At 46.1% G+C, this 19,490-nt stretch overlaps 1 protein-coding gene and 1 pseudogene across 1 annotated transcript; both read left to right on the forward strand.

The window, feature by feature from the left end:
* The first annotated feature begins 289 nt into the window (after positions 1-289).
* LOC109750251 (uncharacterized) lies at positions 290-4,466 on the forward strand (annotated as a pseudogene).
* Positions 4,467-5,926: 1,460 nt separating this feature from the next.
* Positions 5,927-11,454, forward strand: LOC109750253 (beta-1,3-galactosyltransferase GALT1). The gene is made up of 8 exons (XM_020309212.4): positions 5,927-6,424; positions 7,397-8,419; positions 8,752-8,987; positions 9,189-9,470; positions 9,897-10,025; positions 10,154-10,333; positions 10,546-10,653; positions 10,825-11,454. The coding sequence occupies exons 2-8, from the start codon at positions 7,651-7,653 to the stop codon at positions 11,032-11,034; spliced, it is 1,914 nt and encodes a 637-aa protein (XP_020164801.1). The 5' UTR covers positions 5,927-6,424; positions 7,397-7,650; the 3' UTR covers positions 11,035-11,454.
* Positions 11,455-19,490: the final 8,036 nt, after the last annotated feature.

The raw sequence follows: 19,490 nt of genomic DNA on the forward strand, positions 1-19,490 counted from the left end.
TATCACATTCAATAAAAATGAATACAAAAATATAATTTCCTTTGCAGCATCTCGCCGAACATGTTGGGTGCGATTGGCTCACTTCTGGCCAATTGAGTTCAACGGGGACGAGAGGGATGCCAATTGGTGGGGGATGGTGACGGGAAGGAGGCCGAAGGCCAAGGGATCCGACACGACGGCCAATTCTGACAGTGGGAACTCGCCCACGTACCGAGAGTGATCATCTTGGGGTGTAGTGGCGGCAGTGACGGTTGGGGAAGCGCTGGCATCGACGGGACCGGGCGGCGGCATGGGGAGCTTGGCAGGGTTCGGGGCGGATGAGACTGGCGGCGTCGAAGGGCGTAGTTCAAGGTGGAAACAATCTTTTGGTCACAGCTGCGTTGTTTGGTCTGCTGTTGGAGATGTTCTAAGTGTTGATAATTTTTTGTGAGCCACTGATCAATAATATTGCTTCATACTACCCAGAACGGGAATCGTATAGTCTCTTTTTTTTTGTAGATTGTAAATATGTTTTTAATATACGTGAAAATAGCGTAGACTGTCTTGTTTAAAAAGAAGACGTGGCTCATATTCAAGTCTGTTGGGCTGACTTCTGGTGCAACTTGTACACTTGTCTACATGTAAAAACGGTCGTCTCAGTTACGCAATATCAAAGCGACTGCAGAAGTCAGTTCTGACGGTCCACGCACTCTGTGGAAAAGGAGGTATTCCATACTTCTAGAAAGAGGATAGTACATTGTTTCTTGTATAGATTATGTCACCCAATAGAGATTGGTGCTTCTAATCCATTGCGTGGAAATACAAGATGCGCTATAAACATCAGATTAGTTGGTTGCTGGTGAGCTAGACCAGGCCGGTGGAGACGAGGCCCCATAGATTCAAGTTTAATTCTTCAGGGAAAACGGCAGCTGATGCAGATGTTTTAAGAGGTGTCAGCATATGAAGCTGGTACGCACGCATTCCCCCGCCCACACCGAAAGAAAAGAAGAGACTTCACGACATGCGCAGATTGGTGCACCTAACGCGAACCAGAATTTCACCGGCACGGAAAAGATTATTCACACACACCTAATCGGCCAATGATGACCTTTGCTGGAACATCCGATGCTCATGGGGTTCAGACAATGCGAGGCCCAGTGTTTTCCTTTTTCTTTCCAAATAATTTGCCGAGTGCGCAATTTTGATGGGCTCAAATCAAAACCAACGGTCATGTCCAATGGTTTCGTAGTAGTATCATGCATGTGGCGGTGGGTGTGTGCGTCGTGTATGGAGAGCTTGAAGTTTGAATATTTCCTCTTCTGACGGCGTCTGTTTTACTACTAGATAACTTTGCAGAAAGAAAAAGGGCAGAAGGAGGCAAAGCAAAAGAGCACGCGTGGCTTTGCTCGGGACTTGGGAGCTCCCTCCGATGGACCAGCCGAGCCGACCCAGGAAAGACGAGGTTTCCACACGACGCCCTCTCCCACCGGGAACCGCGACCGAGGTTTCATTTTCTCGTCCGTTTGGTAAGCGGGAAAGGGACGCGCATGCACATCATTTCTCATAGGATGGAACGGGTTCACATACACGGTATTCCTATGTGCTGTACATTTGTTACCCGGGTCAACACGACGCCGGGCATGCACATCTTTCTCATGAAAATAGTTAGTTAGCTAGCCGGAAAAAGATTGACAAAGCGTATAGATCGAAGGAACCGGATCATCATAAGCTATCTCAATGCCAAATGCACCCTGACTTCCCTATAGTCCATTGTGCCGTCCAGTCGTCCACCGGTGCCTGTAGAAAACTATTGTGACTGCCGCTTGTTTGCCCAGCGACAAGTCAATTTTGAACGATGGTCAAGATGTGGAGTCGATTGTCCAAATCCGCGACATCGTACGGAGGACATCGCGGTCTCGCAACCAACTAACCAGCACCGTACATGTGCGTCTGCAGGAGTACAGTGGGCCCCACCCAAGAAAATGACTGGGTTTGTTTGAAGTAAAGCGTCCCGTATGGCGCGTAGCAGTAGCGGGTTTGGACCGGCATCAGCTTTGTTCTCATCGTAAAGACCCGATTTGGTTGCTTTTGCAGGTCTCTAGCGCCCCTCTCCTCCAGTCCCGGGAACGAACGTGCCTGCCCCGTAGTAGTACTAGTATAGTCCATCCAAACGAAAAAAAATAATAGCACCTAGGTACCCTAACTTGCACAGAATATGATGATTTAGTTTCAAATTTGTAAAACTTGACTCCATCATACCCCAACTTGCACCTCATGTGATGATTTAGTCCCAGGCCAATCACAGCTCGACAATTGGCAGCCAGGTGGCTGGACCGGTCAGCGCACGCACTTTTGCACAAAACCCCCTGCCGTTTCTTTTAATCAACCCGCTGCTCGCCGACTGGTTCCTCGAGTCGTCCGGCAGCGCGTCCCTCTCCGCCGTCGAGCACCCCAAGCTGAAGAACTTCCTGCGCCAGGTCGGGCTCCCGGAGATATCGCGAGCCGACCTCGCCGGCGCGCGCCTGGACACGCGCTTCGCCGAGGCCCGTGCCAACGCCACCGCGCGCTTCCGCGAGGCGCGGTTCTTCCAGCTCGTGGCCGACGGCCTGCGCGAGCAGGTGATCACCCTCTCCGTCAACCTCCCCAACGACACGTCCGTGTTCCACCGCGTCGTGCCCATGCCCGCGCCGGCGTCGGCGTCCCCTGACTACGCCCAGGAGTTGTTCCTGGACGCGGCATCGTCCGTCTCCGCCTCCTCCGGCGACATTCGGCATTGCGCCGGCGTCATCGCCGACCGCTTCGGCTCCAAGACTCTGCGTGATCTCGAGACCAAGCACCATTGGATGGTGAACCTTACCTGCCAAGTCCATGGCCTGTCCCGCTTGGTAAGCGACATGGCGCGGGAGCTCCCACTCTTCAACAACGCTGCGTCAAATTGCGCCAAGATCGCCGGCTACTTCAACACCACGCCCTCCGTGCGTGCGCTGCTGCATAAGCACCAAGTCCAGGAGCACGGGCACGCCTTCCTCCTCCCCATTGCCGCTCCGCCGTATAATGGCGGGGAATTTGCCGCCGCGTTCGTGATGCTCGAGAGCATCCTGACCTCGGCGCGGCCGCTCCAGCTCGCCGTGCTCGAGGAGTCCTACAAGGTGGTCTGCATCGATGACCCTTCCGCGAGGGAGATCGCGGCCATGGTGCAGAATGTGGCATTCTGGACCGAGGTCGAGGCGACGCATTCGGTCGTGAAGATGATCATGGACTTGGTGAAGGAGATGGAGACCGAGAGGCCCCTGGTCGGGCAATGCCCGCCGCTCTGGGAGGACCTGCGTGGCAAGGTCAGAGGCTGGTGCCGGAAATTCAGCGTAGAAGCGGCCACTGCCATGAATGTGGTCGAGAGGAGGTTCAGGAAGAACTACCACCCGGCGTGGTCAGCGGCATTCATACTGGACCCATTGTATCTGATCAAGGACGGCGGCAGGAGGTACCTTCCACCGTTCAACTACTTGACACCAGAGCAGGAGAAGGACGTGGACAGGCTGATCACGAGGCTGGTTTCGTCGGAGGAGGCGCACCTCGTGCTGATGGAGCTGATGAAATGGCGGTCGGAAGGGCTCGACCCATTGTACGCGCAGGCGGTGCAGGTCCGGCAGCCAGACCCATCAACGGGGAAGATGAAGATAGCCAACAAGCAGAGCAGCCGGCTGGTGTGGGAGACATGCCTCAGTGAGTTCAAGTCACTTGGCAAAGTGGCCGTCAGGCTCATCTTCCTCCATGCAACCGCCAAGGGGTTCAAATGCACGCCGTCGATGACGCGGTGGCTCACCGCGCCGGGGAGCTCCGCGGGCAGCATTGGCCGGGCGCACCGGCTGGTGTTCATCGCGGCGAACTCGAAGCTGGAGAGGAGGGATTTCTCAAACGACGACGACAAGGACGTGAGCTGCTCACAGAAGGAGACGATGACATGCTAACCGAGACTGGCAATGTGGATCCCTCCTCCTCCTCAGTGTAGCATCCCTCCGTTCCATTCCTTCCTTCCTTGCTGCTGCTGCTTAATTTCCTTGGCCTCTTTGTGCATTTGATGTTAGCATCCCTTAGAATTTGATCTCTCTAGGAATTGCTAGATTCTTTTTTTGCTTGTGCCCCCCATGTTGCTAGTTCTTGCTCCCCTCCTCTTGTTTTGGTTGGGTAGGGGGTAGGGGCATGAGAGATGGAGATATGCTGCACCCGGTCAGTCTTAATTTGCTTGTCAAGTGTGGTTAATTAATAAATGGCTCATCCCTTGTCATACCCTGCTGGTTCTGCTGCTGGATCCTGAATGAACTATTTAGAAATCGAATTCAGAATCAGCAAGTGGCAAGATGAGCAGTGGGGGAGTGTGTCTGTTAGCTATTGTGCAAATAATACTCTACTAGTTAGTGCCATTTATACTAGTACAATTGGATGATCATTTGCCCCTACACCTCTTTGGTACACATACATATACTATATGGTTGGCTCATCAGCAGTCTCTCATTGTAGAGTAACATACTTGTTGGAGAGTCAAGCCAGACAATCTTAAGCTTAAACATGAATGTTGGAATATTTTGCCCATATTGATATCAAGGATTTGACCCCACTAGATTAAGCGTGAAATGTTGTATACTCTATAATAGCAGCAGTGCCTTTTCTCAAGCAGTGTGCTGTATATGGAGTATATGATAATAGAAACCGATGGTCATGGTCAAAGTTGCACTTGGAGAAATCGTCACACCTCACCTTTCTCTGCTGCCATAGTAGAGTAGTCAGCACTCAACACTCAGCACTGCACTCAGAAGCGCGCGGTGGCGTCGGCACGGGCCTCGGCGAAGCGCGCGTCCAGGCGCGCGCCGGCGAGGTCGGCTCGCGATATCTCCGGGAGCCCGACTTGGCGCAGGAAGTTCTTCAGCTTGGGGTGCTCGACCGCGGAGAGGGACGCGCTGCCAGACGACTCGAGCAACCAGTCGGCGAGCAGTGGGTTGATTAAAAGAAACGACAGGGGGTTTTGTGCAAAAGTGCATGCGCTGACCGGTCCAGCCACCTGGCTGCCAATTGTCGAGCTATGATTGGCCTGGGACTAAATCATCACATGAGGTGCAAGTTGGGGTATGATGGAGTCAAGTTTTGCAAGTTTGGGACTAAATCATCACATCTGTGCAAGTTAGGGTACCTGGATGCTATTACCTCGTAAAAAAGGTGGCGCCCTCGTTTTGAATTTGTCTCCGCTCTGCTCGTCCAAACCGTCCAAAACCCCGAGCCAAGGCCAAGCCAAGCGTGCAAGCAGAGCACCCGCGCGGCACGAAACGAGTAGGATCCATTCCGATCCCCGCGCGGCTCCCCCGGCGCGGCGCTGAGGTCTCCTCCTCGAGAGACCTCGAGCAGTGAGATCTCGTCAGGTCTCGGCAAATTTGACAAATTTGACCAATAGACGAAATCAAATCACAGAATGAACTGTCCGTGAAACTATTTCACGCGGCTGACCCGTGGCGCCTAGTTCTCAGGCGCTGCACTAGTGCAACGCCTGGGAGCTAGGCGCTGCACTAGTGCAACGCCTAGGAGCTAGGCGCTACACTGTATAGTGTGGCGCCTAGCTCTCAGGCGCTGCACACTGACTTAGTAATTTTCTGATTACACGGATGCGACGCTGGCCGTGTAGCGCCTATCTGTAAGGCGTTGCACAGTGTAGTGTGGCGCCTTCGTGTCGGGTGTCACACAAAAAGGTCAGCCGCGTGAAATAGTTTCACGGATAATTCATTCTGTGATTTGATTTCGTTTATAGGTCAGTGAGATCTCGTCTGCGTCTCCCCCGCTGGCGCTGCAGTCCATCGAATCGAGCCCCACCTGGCCACCCACCACCCACGACCGCGACTCTTTCTCCGCCACGCTCGAGAAAAAAAAATCAAGGAGAGCCACCCTCCCCTCCCCTCCCTGCACGGCGTCTATTCGCTCGGTCGGTCAGCTCGTCGCGTGGACTCGAAGCCTCAGCAGGCATCGGCATCCTTCCCTTTCCTTCGCTCCGCTTCGTCCCTACAGACAGACAGACCCCTCACCCCTCTCCAACCTCCAACTCCAAAGCTCCAAAGCCCGCTCGCTGAAGCCGAGCCCCCACCCCCTCCCTCCCCGTCGCTCCCTCTCCCGCCACCTTGCGCTCGCTCGCTTGCGGTGTGTGGAGCTACCTCGCTCGCTCCAGCGGCGGCAGAGGCCAGACGGGCGGCCCGAGCCGAGGCGGCGGCAGCCCCCTGCCGAGCGGCCCTCGCATTGCGGCTGCCCCTCGTGGATTCCCGGTCGCATTGTGAGACGGGCGGGGAGCGCTCGGGTGGTGCCAGCGCGGCGGCGGTGGAGTGTCGCTCCTCCTGCGCCTGATCTCCCGCCCCCAGATTCGTCGCCGTCCCGGTGATCTGCGCATTGCTCTGCTGGAGGGTATCCGGCGGTGAGTATCTCTCTCTCTCTTCGCCGTCGAAAGGGAACTGTCGGTGGGTGCTAGTGGGGGCTGTCGCGAGATTCGCGTTGCCTATTTCGTGCGGTAGCTTTTCCTAAATACGCAGTCGGATTATTTTTTTGGCTGCTGCAATTTCTTTCGGCTTTTCGTGATCTCACTAGCGGGCTTCTTGATTGGCCCTTAATTTATGTGACGCGTCTACTACTTCAAACTATTTTCTAACCAGTAATTGGAACTAGCTAGTGTTTGACGCAGTTCCTTTTTCGCGTTTTCCTAAATAAAATTTGTTGTCTCCCCTGATTTTCCTCGGTAAAAATGGTTTGGCAGCCTCGTTTTGAAGCCGTTTTCTGCTGCCGGTTGGCACTTAATTGCCCCCCTTTTCAAAGCGAATAATTTGGTTAGATCAGCTGGGAGCTATTAATTTCAGATACGGGCTATTTAAATTCGAGTTCGTAATCATGTCATGGCGAGGGGATGTCCTAGTCTCGGTTGGCGGCACCGTGACATGAAGGCAAATGTCTACTGTAGCCATTTTAAAATGCTATATTTCCTTGGTCCGGAATTAGTTGTCGCTCAAACGGATGTATCCATGTCATTGTGGAAGAAGAAAGTATTTTACAACGGATGTATCCATGTCATTGTGGAAGAAGAAAGTATTTTACAAGTGGATGATGCTAGTTTGTCTTGTCAGATCGATTCTGAAACCCCGCTTACAAATACTTGTATCTAATACGTCTAGATACATCCTTTTTATCCATTTTGATGACAAGTATTTCCGGACGGAGGGATGCCATAGTATTTGCAACACGGATGTGCACATCCTCCAACCACTCTGTAGCTGTGTTACGTGGGCGCCTTTGATGCAATTCACATCTCAGTGCGGTTGTTAAGTACTGTACCACATTAATTCTTCTTTTACTGGATGAAGTCCATTTTTCTTATACTGCTTCTTCGCCTTAGCAGGACACAGTTCCGCTGATACACTTCTGTGTGCTGATGCGGTTATAATAAAGCTTTCGTCATACCTCTGGGGCGTTTGTGTGACCATCAAGGCGTTGATGAGCACTGAACAACGGTGGCAGTTCAGCAGGGATTGACTTGACTGGCTGACTTGGATGGGTTAGTTCTGAATTGAGATTCTATGGATGCGTGATATTTTAGGCTGAAAATACAGTGAACGTGACCCTCATACCAACTTGTCATATAAGTTTTGAGTAATGAAGAAATGGCACGGTGGTTCTGTCATACTATGTTTGCTCCTAATCTTGATGCTAAGATATGTGATATTGGATAGCCCGCTTGCTGAAAGATCTCTTCAGTATGTCTTCCAACAAAATAGCACGGCACAGCTACACTGGTTAGATGTTCCAAACCCACCTGCACTTCAGAATCCACAGAACTCCTCTCAAGTAATATCAACTGAATTGTTAGCTTCCAACCTTTCCATAACAAGAAATCTCTCTGATAGAGAAATACAGACACTGCATTCTTGGAATCATCTGAGGGACCTTGTAAATAATGCCCACATCCTACCAGATGGATTGGATGCAATCAAGGAAGCTGGAGTTGCATGGAGGAAGCTAAATGCAGCCCTTGAATATGATGACTCAGTTGTCTCATTCAATGGTAGCACACAGCATAAGGACAAAGAGAAGCAATGCCCATATTCCATTCGAAGAATGAATGTTACTAGGGTAGGTGATAGATTTGTCTTAAGAATTCCTTGTGGGCTTATTCAGGGCTCTTCGATAACTATTATTGGTACTCCTGGTGGTCTTCTGGGTAATTTTAAGATAGACTTGACTGGAGCTGCAGTCCCTGGTGAACCAGACCCTCCAATTGTGCTTCATTACAATGTCCGTCTTCTTGGTGATAAACTTACAGAAGATCCTGTAATTGTCCAAAATACATGGACTATAGCTGATGATTGGGGTTCTGAAGACCGTTGCCCATCTTCTGATTCGGATGCTAAGGACAGTGCAAAAGGTATTCATTCTTTCTCTGGTCCACATCTTACATTATTTTATAGGACATGGTGAATACCCATGGCATGGTATTGGCATTGCATGTGTGTTATTCCTTCCAGAATCTGGTTCTGTAATCAGCAAATTTTATCCACCTTGTTGGAGATAGTTACTTGCCCCTGTATGTACCACCATAAATATGTATTGTCTTGAGGTATTGTATTATCTGATATCACTGTCTGTCTATTTTTTTGCACACTTCTTATTTGTACCCTTATTAAGACTTGGTAAACAATATGTATTTTCTTTTGATGGCAGGCTTGACATATAGTTTTGTTTTTTGTTGTTTTTCAGTGGACGATTTGGAAAAATGTAGCAGCATGGTAGGCAAAGCCCACAAACAGATCTTGGCCTCAAAGTCACATTCTAATTTTTCAAGCATGCAACCTACAAGGAAAACAACTGCAGAACCTAAAAAACATTATCCCTTCAAACAAGGATATCTTGCTATAGCAATTCTTCGTGTTGGAGCAGAGGGGATCCATATGACTGTAGATGGGAAACATGTCACTTCCTTTGCATTTCGAGAGGTGAGTTGTGTATAAGAAATTCGTTTTGCTATTGCATTTTGTAACAGTGTCCAGGCAAACTGATTTTGCCAGGGTAACAATTTTGTTGTTGCGTCTTACGATGGTCTGTGAAAGTTATTGTTCCATACTCTCATTATCGAACTATTTTATGTCCTTGTTTCAAAGTATGTTCTTATTACTAATCTACCACGTTTTTACCAGGATTTGGAGCCTGGGTTTGTTGGTGAAGTAAGGATTGAAGGAGATATTAAATTGCTGTCTGTGCTAGCAAGTGGCTTGCCTACAACAGAGGACTTTGAGCATGTCACTGACTTGGAAATATTGAAGGCTCCACCTGTCCCTACGGATAAATCCATTGATCTTTTTATTGGGATATTCTCTACAGCAAATAATTTTAAACGCAGAATGGCGGTTCGAAGAACGTGGATGCAGTACGATGCTGTCCGCTCAGGAAAAGTCGCAGTTCGGTTCTTTGTTGGCCTGGTAAGGATGAAAGGCACATGATATTATATCTTTACAGTAATTTGTATACCATATAGTAGTTATACCTACATATATGCAATATGTGTACATTTGTCAAATAATAGGTGTAGAGCTGCATATGGATAGCAGCATACCACAAGGCTCCATTCATGTTTTTCCTCACAAACAAACATGCTTAGTCCTCACTTTGTGCGTGGGTTGGGGTGGGGGGGTATCGTGCCTGTGCAGTGACCACCTTATTGAAGATCTTTCTCCTCTGTTGATTGCATTTGCGTTCACTGTGTACTTGCTTAGCCCTCATCCCTCATCACAAGAAACTATCTTTGAAATTTTGTCAAAACTCTTCTTGTGTTCTGTTGTATACTAGAATTACCGCTCTTCACTTCATGGTCAATACTCATGTACCTTTGCCTTCTTTGATAAAAGCATAAAAATGAGGTGGTGAACGAGGAGCTCTGGAACGAAGCACGTACATATGGAGACATCCAATTGATGCCATTTGTTGATTATTACAGCTTGATTCTTTGGAAGACCATTGCCATTTGCATATATGGGGTATGTATCTACTTTTTTGGGAGAATTTATTTAATTTCTTTGCGGGTAGATTTTTATTTAGGAGTACAGTGGAACCCTGGGAATTCTGCCTGCAGCCTGCATTTTCTGACATCACTTTTCTCATGCAGACAAATGTGCTTTCAGCCAAGTATGTTATGAAAACCGACGATGATGCTTTTGTTCGTGTAGATGAGATACTTTCGTCCCTACATCAAGTAAATATCAGCCATGGACTGCTGTATGGTCGCGTCAATTCTGATTCTCAGCCTCACCGAGATCCGTATAGCAAGTGGTACATAACTTCAGAGGTAACATTTTTTTTTCTATTGCACAATTATGCAAGCGTGTTTTTAGCACAGGGAAAGTCTTTATCTGCGCGATGGAAATTTAGTTTCTGTTCAAACCAATGATGGAAACTTCACCACTACTGTGTTTTGGACGGCCATGTATATTGTGCATTATCATTTATCATGTAGCAGATGCTTAGCAAATGTTTCCGCTGTTACCTGCCTTTATGTAGGAATGGCCTGAAGAGAGTTATCCCCCATGGGCACATGGACCAGGGTACATTGTATCTCAGGATATAGCAAAAGAAGTTTACAGGAAACACAAAAAGGGGGAGCTAAAGGTATGCGCCCTTCTAAAATTTGTAAAAGGGTACACTCTTTTCCAGCAGAGATAATGAATTCTCTTCAGTTGCTTCAGTCTGAAACGAGGCAGCTTAAGAGAAAACACCATGCTCTCCAGCTGTTTGTCCCTACTGTGGTGCGGAATATTAACCGGGGATTTTGACTTGCAGATGTTCAAGCTGGAGGACGTGGCGATGGGAATATGGATCAATGAGATGAAGAAGGAAGGCTTCGATGTCACGTACCAGAACGACGGAAGGATCTTGGTGGAAGGCTGTGAGGATGGGTATGTGGTTGCCCACTACCAGGAGCCAAGGCAGATGATGTGCCTCTGGGACAAATTCCAGAAAACAAAGCGAGGAAACTGTTGCAACGAGTAAGGGTGAGCGATCTTCTATGTTCTGATGGCTACTGCTTACTGGCATCTAACGGCAAGTTTGAGAACATCCATGAAAGAGGAGCCAGAGAGCTTCTCGCTGATGGTTTCTGATCACAATTGACAGGCCACATTTTTTTTCTGACATCGGCCATTCTTTTGTGCCCGTGTTCTGGAGTACTTCCCTGGCTTACAACCATATATTTTTGTAGGAGATGTAGTAGGTCCCTTCGGTTTTGGCCATAGGTAGGGAGGTGTGGCTGCTTGTAACATATCATACGAGAACGTAGGGCTACATTTTTAGGATAGTTGGGAGGGCCAGCTTTAGCCAAGAAAAATCAGTGAATGCATTTTGCATCCGTGTAAAGCTATTCGAGAACCACTTGTATAATTGATAGTCCACTTGTGTCTGGTATTGGAGCAACTCTAGGGGAAGTGCATGGATAAACCCGGATACATATGAAACCACTTTGAAAAACACATTTCTAAATGCTAAAAAAATCTACAAAAAGTTGCACGGGCATGTCTCCATGTTCTATGTGCGTGCATAAAGTTTCACTAAAAAATAACTTTTTTGTGACCTGTGCAAAAAAGACAAAAAATTGTGTTGTGGAGCACTATTTAGAAGCACTGAAATTTGTCTTTTTTTGGAGACAAAACAAAAAGACATTTTTCCATAAAACTTTGTGCCCACACATTTGTGAACATGTATGTGTGATAATTTTTTTTTGAATTTTTTGACGCTTTAAAACGTGCTTAAAATGCATTTTTTGAAAAGTGGGTGCATATGCCCATGGGTGCAGGGGGTGCCCTCTCGCAATTCTAGGCGCTATATTCTCGTCCAGCAAAATCGTTTTACGGTTCCTTCTAAAACGAACCGTAAAACGATTTTGCGGGAATTGATGCGTCCTGGCATAACAGATCTGCTATCGCAAACTGCAAATTTAAAAACATACATCATACATAGTTCATGGCGCTACAAAGTTCATCACAACACACCGGGGTTCATACATAGATAAACTTAGATCTAATAGATAGGGAGGCAGTGGCTTAGTAGTTGACGCCGAGGAGGAATGCCTCCACTGACCTGCGGCAAGCGTGGGCGTAGGTGTGCTCCTCCTTCGCTGTGGTAAGCATGTCGGCTGCCCCTTCTTCTCCGGATAATGGTTAATAGCTAGGAGTGGATAATGGTTTATTTTGTGTGTTAACATGCATTTAAAATGGTTATGATGTAGTATGATAGGATGGTATCCTCCTCTGAATGATTCAAGTGGCTTGACTTGGCACATGTTCACGCATATAGTTGAATCAAAATCAACAAAGCCTCCATGATATTTATGTTCATGGTGTTTTATATCCTGCTCATGCTTGTATTCAATGTTGATTAATCTCAATGCATGTTTATGATCATTGTCGCTCTCTAGTTGGTCGCTCCTCAATCTATTTGCTAGCCTTCACTTGTACTAAGCGGGAATACTGCTTGCGCATCCACTTCCTTAAACCCAAAGTTATTCTGCATGAGTCCACCATACCTACCTATATGCGGTATTTACCTGTCGTTCCAAGTAAATTTGCATGTGCCAAACTCAAAATCTTCAAATAATAATTTGTTTTGTATGCCCGAACCGCTCATGAAGGGACAGGGGACGGTCATCATCTTCCATGCTAGGTGGGTTATTCTCACGATGAGTGTTTATTCGCTTGTCATTCACGAGAAAGTGGTTGGTAATTGGGATGCCCAGTCCTATGGTTAAAAATCAAAATATAATAATGAAATAAAACTCCTCCGGATTGTTGTTGGTATGGAGGGTACCCGAGGATTTGGCTAGCCATGGCTTGTGTTTGTTGGTGGAGGGGGAGTAAAATTTTACCTTTCTATTTGGAACCGCCTATAATGTGTCTATCATGGAAGATGTTGAAAACACCCGGTCGCTACGTTGACAATGAAAGCATACCTCTCAAAATTATATTCATTTCTATTTTAAAAGCTTCGAGCTCTGGCACTTCTGCAAATCCCTGCTTCCCTCTATGAAGGGCTTATTTGTTTACTTTTATTGTTGAGTCATCATCTTCGCATTAAAGCACCAGCTGGAGAGCACCATTGTCATTTATATGCTTTGTGTTTAGTTGATATTGAGTATGAGTTTGACTAGATCTCTTTTACCATGAATTATAATGTCTAGTCAGTGCTTGAACTTCAGAGGTGCTCTGCATTTATATTTTGCGGTCTCAGAAAGGGCTAGCGAGATATCATTATGTCATATTATATCATGATTATTTTGAAAAACGTGTTGTCATCCGAGATATATTATTATTGCTCACTAGTTAGTTATGCTATTGATGTGAGTAAATGTGATACCTAAGTGTTATTTTGAATATGGTTAATTCATAATCTTTGCTGAAAGCCTGAACATTGGTTAGACATATTTGCAACAACAAGATCAAACAAAGTTTGTAAAAGTTTTTCTTTGTCACTTTCTGTTTGTCAACTGAATTGCTTGAGGACAAGCAATGAGTTAAGCTTGGGGGAGTTGATACATCTCCATCGTATCTACTTTTCCAAACACTTTTGCTCTTGTTTTGGACTCTAATTTGCATGGTTTGAATGAAACTAACCCGGATTGACGCTGTTTTTAGCAGAATTGCCATGGTGTTGTTTTTGTGCAGAAATCAAAGTTCTCAGATTGACATGAAAATTTATGGAGAATTTCTGTGGAATATATAAAAAATACTGGCGGAAAAATATACCAGAGGGGGGCCACCCAGGAGCCACAAGCTCAGGGGGTGTGCCTCCCAGGCTTGTGGCCCCCCTGGACATCCGGCAACCGTAACTTTGACTCCATATATTCCTATTCGCCAAGAAAAAAAATCAGGGAGAAGGATTCATCACATTTTACGATACGGAGCCACCGCCACCTCCTGTTCTTCATCGGGAGGGCTGATCTAGAGTCCGTTTGGGGCTCCGGAGGGTGGAAATCGACGCCGTCGACATCATCAACCTTCCTCCAATCACCAATTTCATGATGCTCATCGCCGAGAGTGAGTAATTACTTCGTAGGCTTGCTGGACGGTGATGGGTTGGATGAGATTTATCATGTAATTGAGTTAGTTTTGTTAGGGCTTGATCCCCAGTATCCACTATGTTCTAAGATTGATGTTGCTATGACTTTGCTATGCTTAATGCTTGTCACTAGGACCCGAGTGCCATGATTTCAGATCTGAACCTATTATGTTTTCATGAATATATGTGTGTTCTTAATCCTATCTTGCAAGTTATATGCACCTATTACGTTTTATGATCCGCATACCCCAAGGTGACAATAATTGGGATTCTTTCCGGTGATTACCGTAGTTTGAGGAGTTCATGTATTCACTAAGTGCTGATGCTTTGTTCTTGTTCTCTATTAAAAGGAGGCCTTAATATCCCTTAGTTTCCTTATGGACCCCGCTGCCACGGGAGGGTAGGACAAAAGATGTCATGCAAGTTCTTTTCCATAAGCACGTATGACTATATATGGAATACATGCCTACATTACATTGATGAATTGGAGCTAGTTCTGTGTCGCTCTAGGTTATAACTGCTACATGGATGAATACCATCCAACGCAATTATCCATCGCTGATCCAATGCCTACGCTTTTCATATATTCATCTTGCTAAGTTACTTTCGTCGTTGTTGCTATTACAATCACTACAAAATTGCTACTGTTTCTACTACTACTGCTACCGTTATTATCAAACTACCATACTACTCTGCTACTGATCACCTTGCTGTAGATATTAAGTCTTTCAGGTGTGGTTGAATTGACAACTCAACTGCTAATACTTGTGAATATTCGTTGGCTCCCCTTGTGTCGAATCAATAGATTTGGGTTGAATACTCTACCCTCGAAAACTATTACCATCCCCTATACTTGTGGGTTATCACATTCCCAACCCAGGGAGGAATGCGCTCATGGTCGACCCTATAATTGGGGGCTGCCAGTTGTCCAAAGTACTCATGGACAGTGGCTCCAGCCTCAACATCATGTACGCAACAACAGTGCAGGAAATGGGCCTCCCCATAACAGGTCTCCGACCTTCACCCACACACTTCCACGACATTGTCCGTGGGAAGAATGCAGAACCACTGGGCCAAATTACTCTGGAGGTCATATTCGGAAAGGAGGACAACTTCCGGGTTGAGAAATTATGTTTTGAGGTAGTCCCATTCAAAGGGGGATATCACGCCCTCCTAGGGAGGCCGGCATTCATCAAATTCATGGCAATACCATGCTATGCCTACATGTAGCTTAAAATGCCCGGCCCAAACGGGGCCACCACGGTCTCCAGTGATGCAAAAAACACACACGAAGCAGAGGTCGCCCACCTTGAACAGGCAGAAGCCGACGTCCCAAAAGACAAAGAAGAGTGCACAGAGGCCACCTCTGAGAAATTCAAGAAGAAAAGGCGTGGTAGCCTAGCTGCTACCACTCAGGAGCCCTCGGCGGACCCCTCATGGTCCAATTGGCATGAAGCTAGGAGTCCCAAAGCAATAACCAACGAAGGAGAATGACCCGAACAACGGCACAAATGCAGGCTATGTCCATCCCTTCCCTCTTTTACATTTAGTACATTAGATTTGTTTCACGAACAAACTACCCAACAACAGAAATAAAAGCTTGTACTACCGTCTAGCTTGCTATACAAAGAATTGATGTAATGGCGTTATAATTTCACCTTAGGGCCCTAATCTACTCAAACTTTCTATCCATGGCCTATGGTACCACCAAGCAACTTTTATTGACCGTGGTGTGTTGAGATTTGAGGGGAGTCGGAGAGATCCTCCTATGGGATGGGTTCGAGGGGCTGCATCATCTATCGTAACGCCCCGACCCCCATAGGATCTGTATCCAATGGCGATGGCACAGGTTAAGTTGTCCATCCCCAACCCCTTTGGTTCAACCGCCGTCGATCTCTTCAACGACCCTACCGCCGATCTCCTCCGCCAAGCGGTCAAGGATTTGTGATCCTTGTACGCTATCGAGCCCATTTTGTCATTTCTGAAGGACACGTTCTACGACGGCGGCTTGGGATCCTCAATTGCCAAGTCAGATCTCATCGACCACAACCACGACCATGAGGAGGGCACCCACAAAGCTTCTTCTAAGGTGAAACAACCCATCTATGACATCATAGAGCGCACCATGGGTCTGTGCTCTTCCAACTGGAAGGATCCCATACATGACATGTGAGGCAACATCCTATCAGAAAATCTTACCTTTTCTAGCTTGCCAACCCGTACTCTTTGTTGTAGTAGCATTTGCCGTGCGGTGCTTTAACTGTGTCGTGTTTAATTATTTCAGTTATGCAAAAAATGTATTGTTCAATAGGGCTATGTGATGTTTAAGTATGAATTGTCCACTTCAGTTTCACGAATGGCTATATTTGGTTGTTTATAGTGAGTAGATGCCTTGTTTATCTGTATTTGGTTGTTAGGTTGGTTGTAGTGAGTATTTTTCCAGTTATCGAGCAGATGCCTTGTTTATATGTATTTGGTTCTTAGGTTGGTTGGAGTGAGCATTTTTCCAGTTATCAAGCAGATGCCTTGTTTATCTGTATTTGGTTCTTAGGTTAGTTGCAGTGAGCATTTGTCCAGTTTTCAAGCAGATGCCTTGTTTATCTATATTTGCTTGTTAGGTTGGTTGCAGTGAGCATTTGTCCAGTTTTCAAGCATCTGCCCTGTTTATATGTATTTGCTTGTTAGGTTGGTTGCAGTGAGACCCTGTCGAGTTTTCAATGGCTATATTTGGTTGTTATACTGATCATTTATGCCGTGTTTATTTCAGTCATTCACAATGTGATGTTCATTATGTGCAAGTCGGTACTGTGCCGCTCGACTGCATCAATACCAGCTTGGACGGATATATTTGGTTCCAGCTATGCCTGGTGTAGTTAACACATGCCCTTTATTTCAGTTTTACACATTTATCCAGTGTGATGTTTAAGCATTACCTACGTTCTATTCATTTTCAGCAATACCAGTTTGAATTGCAATATTTGATGGCTATTAAGCCTATTGTCGTAACATTGCCTTCCATTTTATATCTGCTTTAACAGCATGCTGAAACTAACACATTCAAGCTATCATTTGGAGATGATGTTGTTTACGTTTGCTATATTTGTTTGATGTTAAGGTTGATGTACTTATCATGCCTTTCCACTACTTATGTAGGACAACAACGGGAGTGGCCACCATTTTCCGCCAAGGTTAGTTTCATCCCTCGGCTTGTACTCCCCCCGTCGTACCATAATGTAGTGCATATTGATCCAGACCTGGACACTTGTTAGCTTCTAATATTGACTTGTTGCTTGTAGGTACATATGCCCTTGGCAAGGATCCACGCATCAACCCTTTTTGCGTATGGGGCAATGAGATATTCAGGAACAAGCATCAAGTGAGGAAACTGATAATGATTATTAGCAAAAAGATATGAATGGTGGCAAGCAAATTATTTGTTTATGCTCTATCCAACACAAAAGTGAGTTGTAGTATGGTAACTAGAAACTCCGCAACCTTCTCTTTTTACTGCCCATAATGAGTTGTTAGACAACAATGTCTGAATCTTTTTCGTTCGCAGTGGTTCCCGAAGCAGTCCACTCAAGATTACCTCGCAAAGTACATGATTGGTGGACATGCAATGAAGGTTAAAGTATTTCATCCAGACCAATGAGCATCGAGAAGTACTAATGAAGACAGTGAAGGATGGACATGCATCCATCACAAGGGGTTGGCCTAGAGTCGTGCGCGCATTACGCATGGAAGAGGGCACAATATGGGCATTCCGCTTCACCTTCTCAAGCGACCAGAATGTCTTTCGCCTCTCTCTTTACAGTCTTTAGTACAACTGTGGTTCATCATTCTTTACTTGGTGCTTCTGTAGTTCTTCAGTATATGTACTTGTGCATCGAATTATGCATTCATGGTTGAACCTATATTTGTAATATACATGGTTGGATATGAAATAAGTGATTGCCTACTTTCAAATTCAAAACATGTGATTTTTAAATTAGGGATTAATTAGGGATTACACTGCACACGGTTTGGAAAAACGAAATGTATGCGATAGATGTGGAGATCAGACACGTTTCTAGGATCCACTACGTGTGCGATCAATCTCTACTGCACACATGATCAACCAAGAAAAAACATGTGCGCTTAACAACAGCATCGCACACAGTTCTTTCTTATTAAATGTTTGCGATAGTCACCTTATCACACACGCTTCGCAATTATGGATTGTTTGTGATGTTGTCCGCATCGCAAACATTTGGTCATAGAAGAACGCGTGCGATAGGTTGATCATCCAACACGGGTACGACGGATGATCGTGTGGGATGTATTCAAGCTTCGCATACAGTTTTATAGCGACAACTGTGTGCGCTCTTACATCGAATCGCACACAGTCGAGGAAAAGTAAATGTGTGTGATTGTCTACTTCTACAATCATGAACTATTTGTGATGGGTCGCACATCATAAACGTAGCACCACAGAATACCGACTGCGATGGCAATGCGAGCACAATCGAGTAGGGAGTACTGTATATGCATCGAGGCTCCCTATCCCCGACGGTTTCTATGTCGTGTGGGAAGGACCCCCCTATCGCAGTCACTCACTTGGCGACGGTTCCGAACACTGTCGCGGAAAGGGGTTAAAAACCGTTTGTATAGCACCTCGCTGTACCAGTGTGACTACAACCTTCTAATGTGTTGGAGATATTTTCCTATAAGACATGCTTTGGTTTGTAGAAGTGGATCCACCCCCATGCAGTCACCGGTTTCTCTCTCAACTACCATGAAGCAAGTGAGAGGATGAAATTGGAGATTGGAATTGACCTATTGAAAAGGAAAACACAGAACAATGTATTGCAAAGAGAAATCCAAACCAAGTTCCACTTCATGAGTGACTTCTCTCCCAACCACCATGGACAAAGCAAGGACAAGGAGGAGGAATGTGGAGATTGGAATTGGTTTGTTGAAAATACGTGCCAATGTATTCTTAAAACAAAACTGGACCTTCCTCCACCTCATCCTCCTCTCGGGCCTTTAGAGCTGCCATTAAAGGGCAAGGAGAAAAGCCATAGAGGGTACGAGGCTGGAAAGGTTCTAGAGGAGGGGAAGATGAGGGAAACAAATACAAGAGGGGAAATCTCCCTTTGTGATGCTTGTAGCTATATTAAATGCATCCTATTTACTATGATTTCTATCCTTTGAGTATGAAGAACCAAACCAAAATGTATACTTGATGTCTAGGAGTGTAAAAAAGGTGAATTGAACAACAAACTATAACACCAAGAAACTATAAAATAATCGGATGCTTCAAATATGTAAAATTGTGAAGCCACTTGTGACATTTAAAGACGATTAGGTGGTCCTAAAATTTACATATTGTCAATGCATGTAGTAAGTAGTTAACACAG

This window comes from Aegilops tauschii, chromosome 7 (genome assembly GCF_002575655.3).
Source record: "Aegilops tauschii subsp. strangulata cultivar AL8/78 chromosome 7, Aet v6.0, whole genome shotgun sequence".
Classification (NCBI taxonomy): Eukaryota; Viridiplantae; Streptophyta; class Magnoliopsida; order Poales; family Poaceae; genus Aegilops; species Aegilops tauschii.

Coding starts and splice junctions, on each gene's coding strand:
- LOC109750253 (XM_020309212.4), top strand. CDS start 7,651: ATGAAGAAATGGCACGGTGGTTCTGTCATACTATGTTTGCTCCTAATC. Junction 10,026..10,153: donor TTGCCATTTGCATATATGGG/GTATGTATCTAC, acceptor TTTCTCATGCAG/ACAAATGTGCTTTCAGCCAA. Junction 10,654..10,824: donor ACAAAAAGGGGGAGCTAAAG/GTATGCGCCCTT, acceptor TTTGACTTGCAG/ATGTTCAAGCTGGAGGACGT.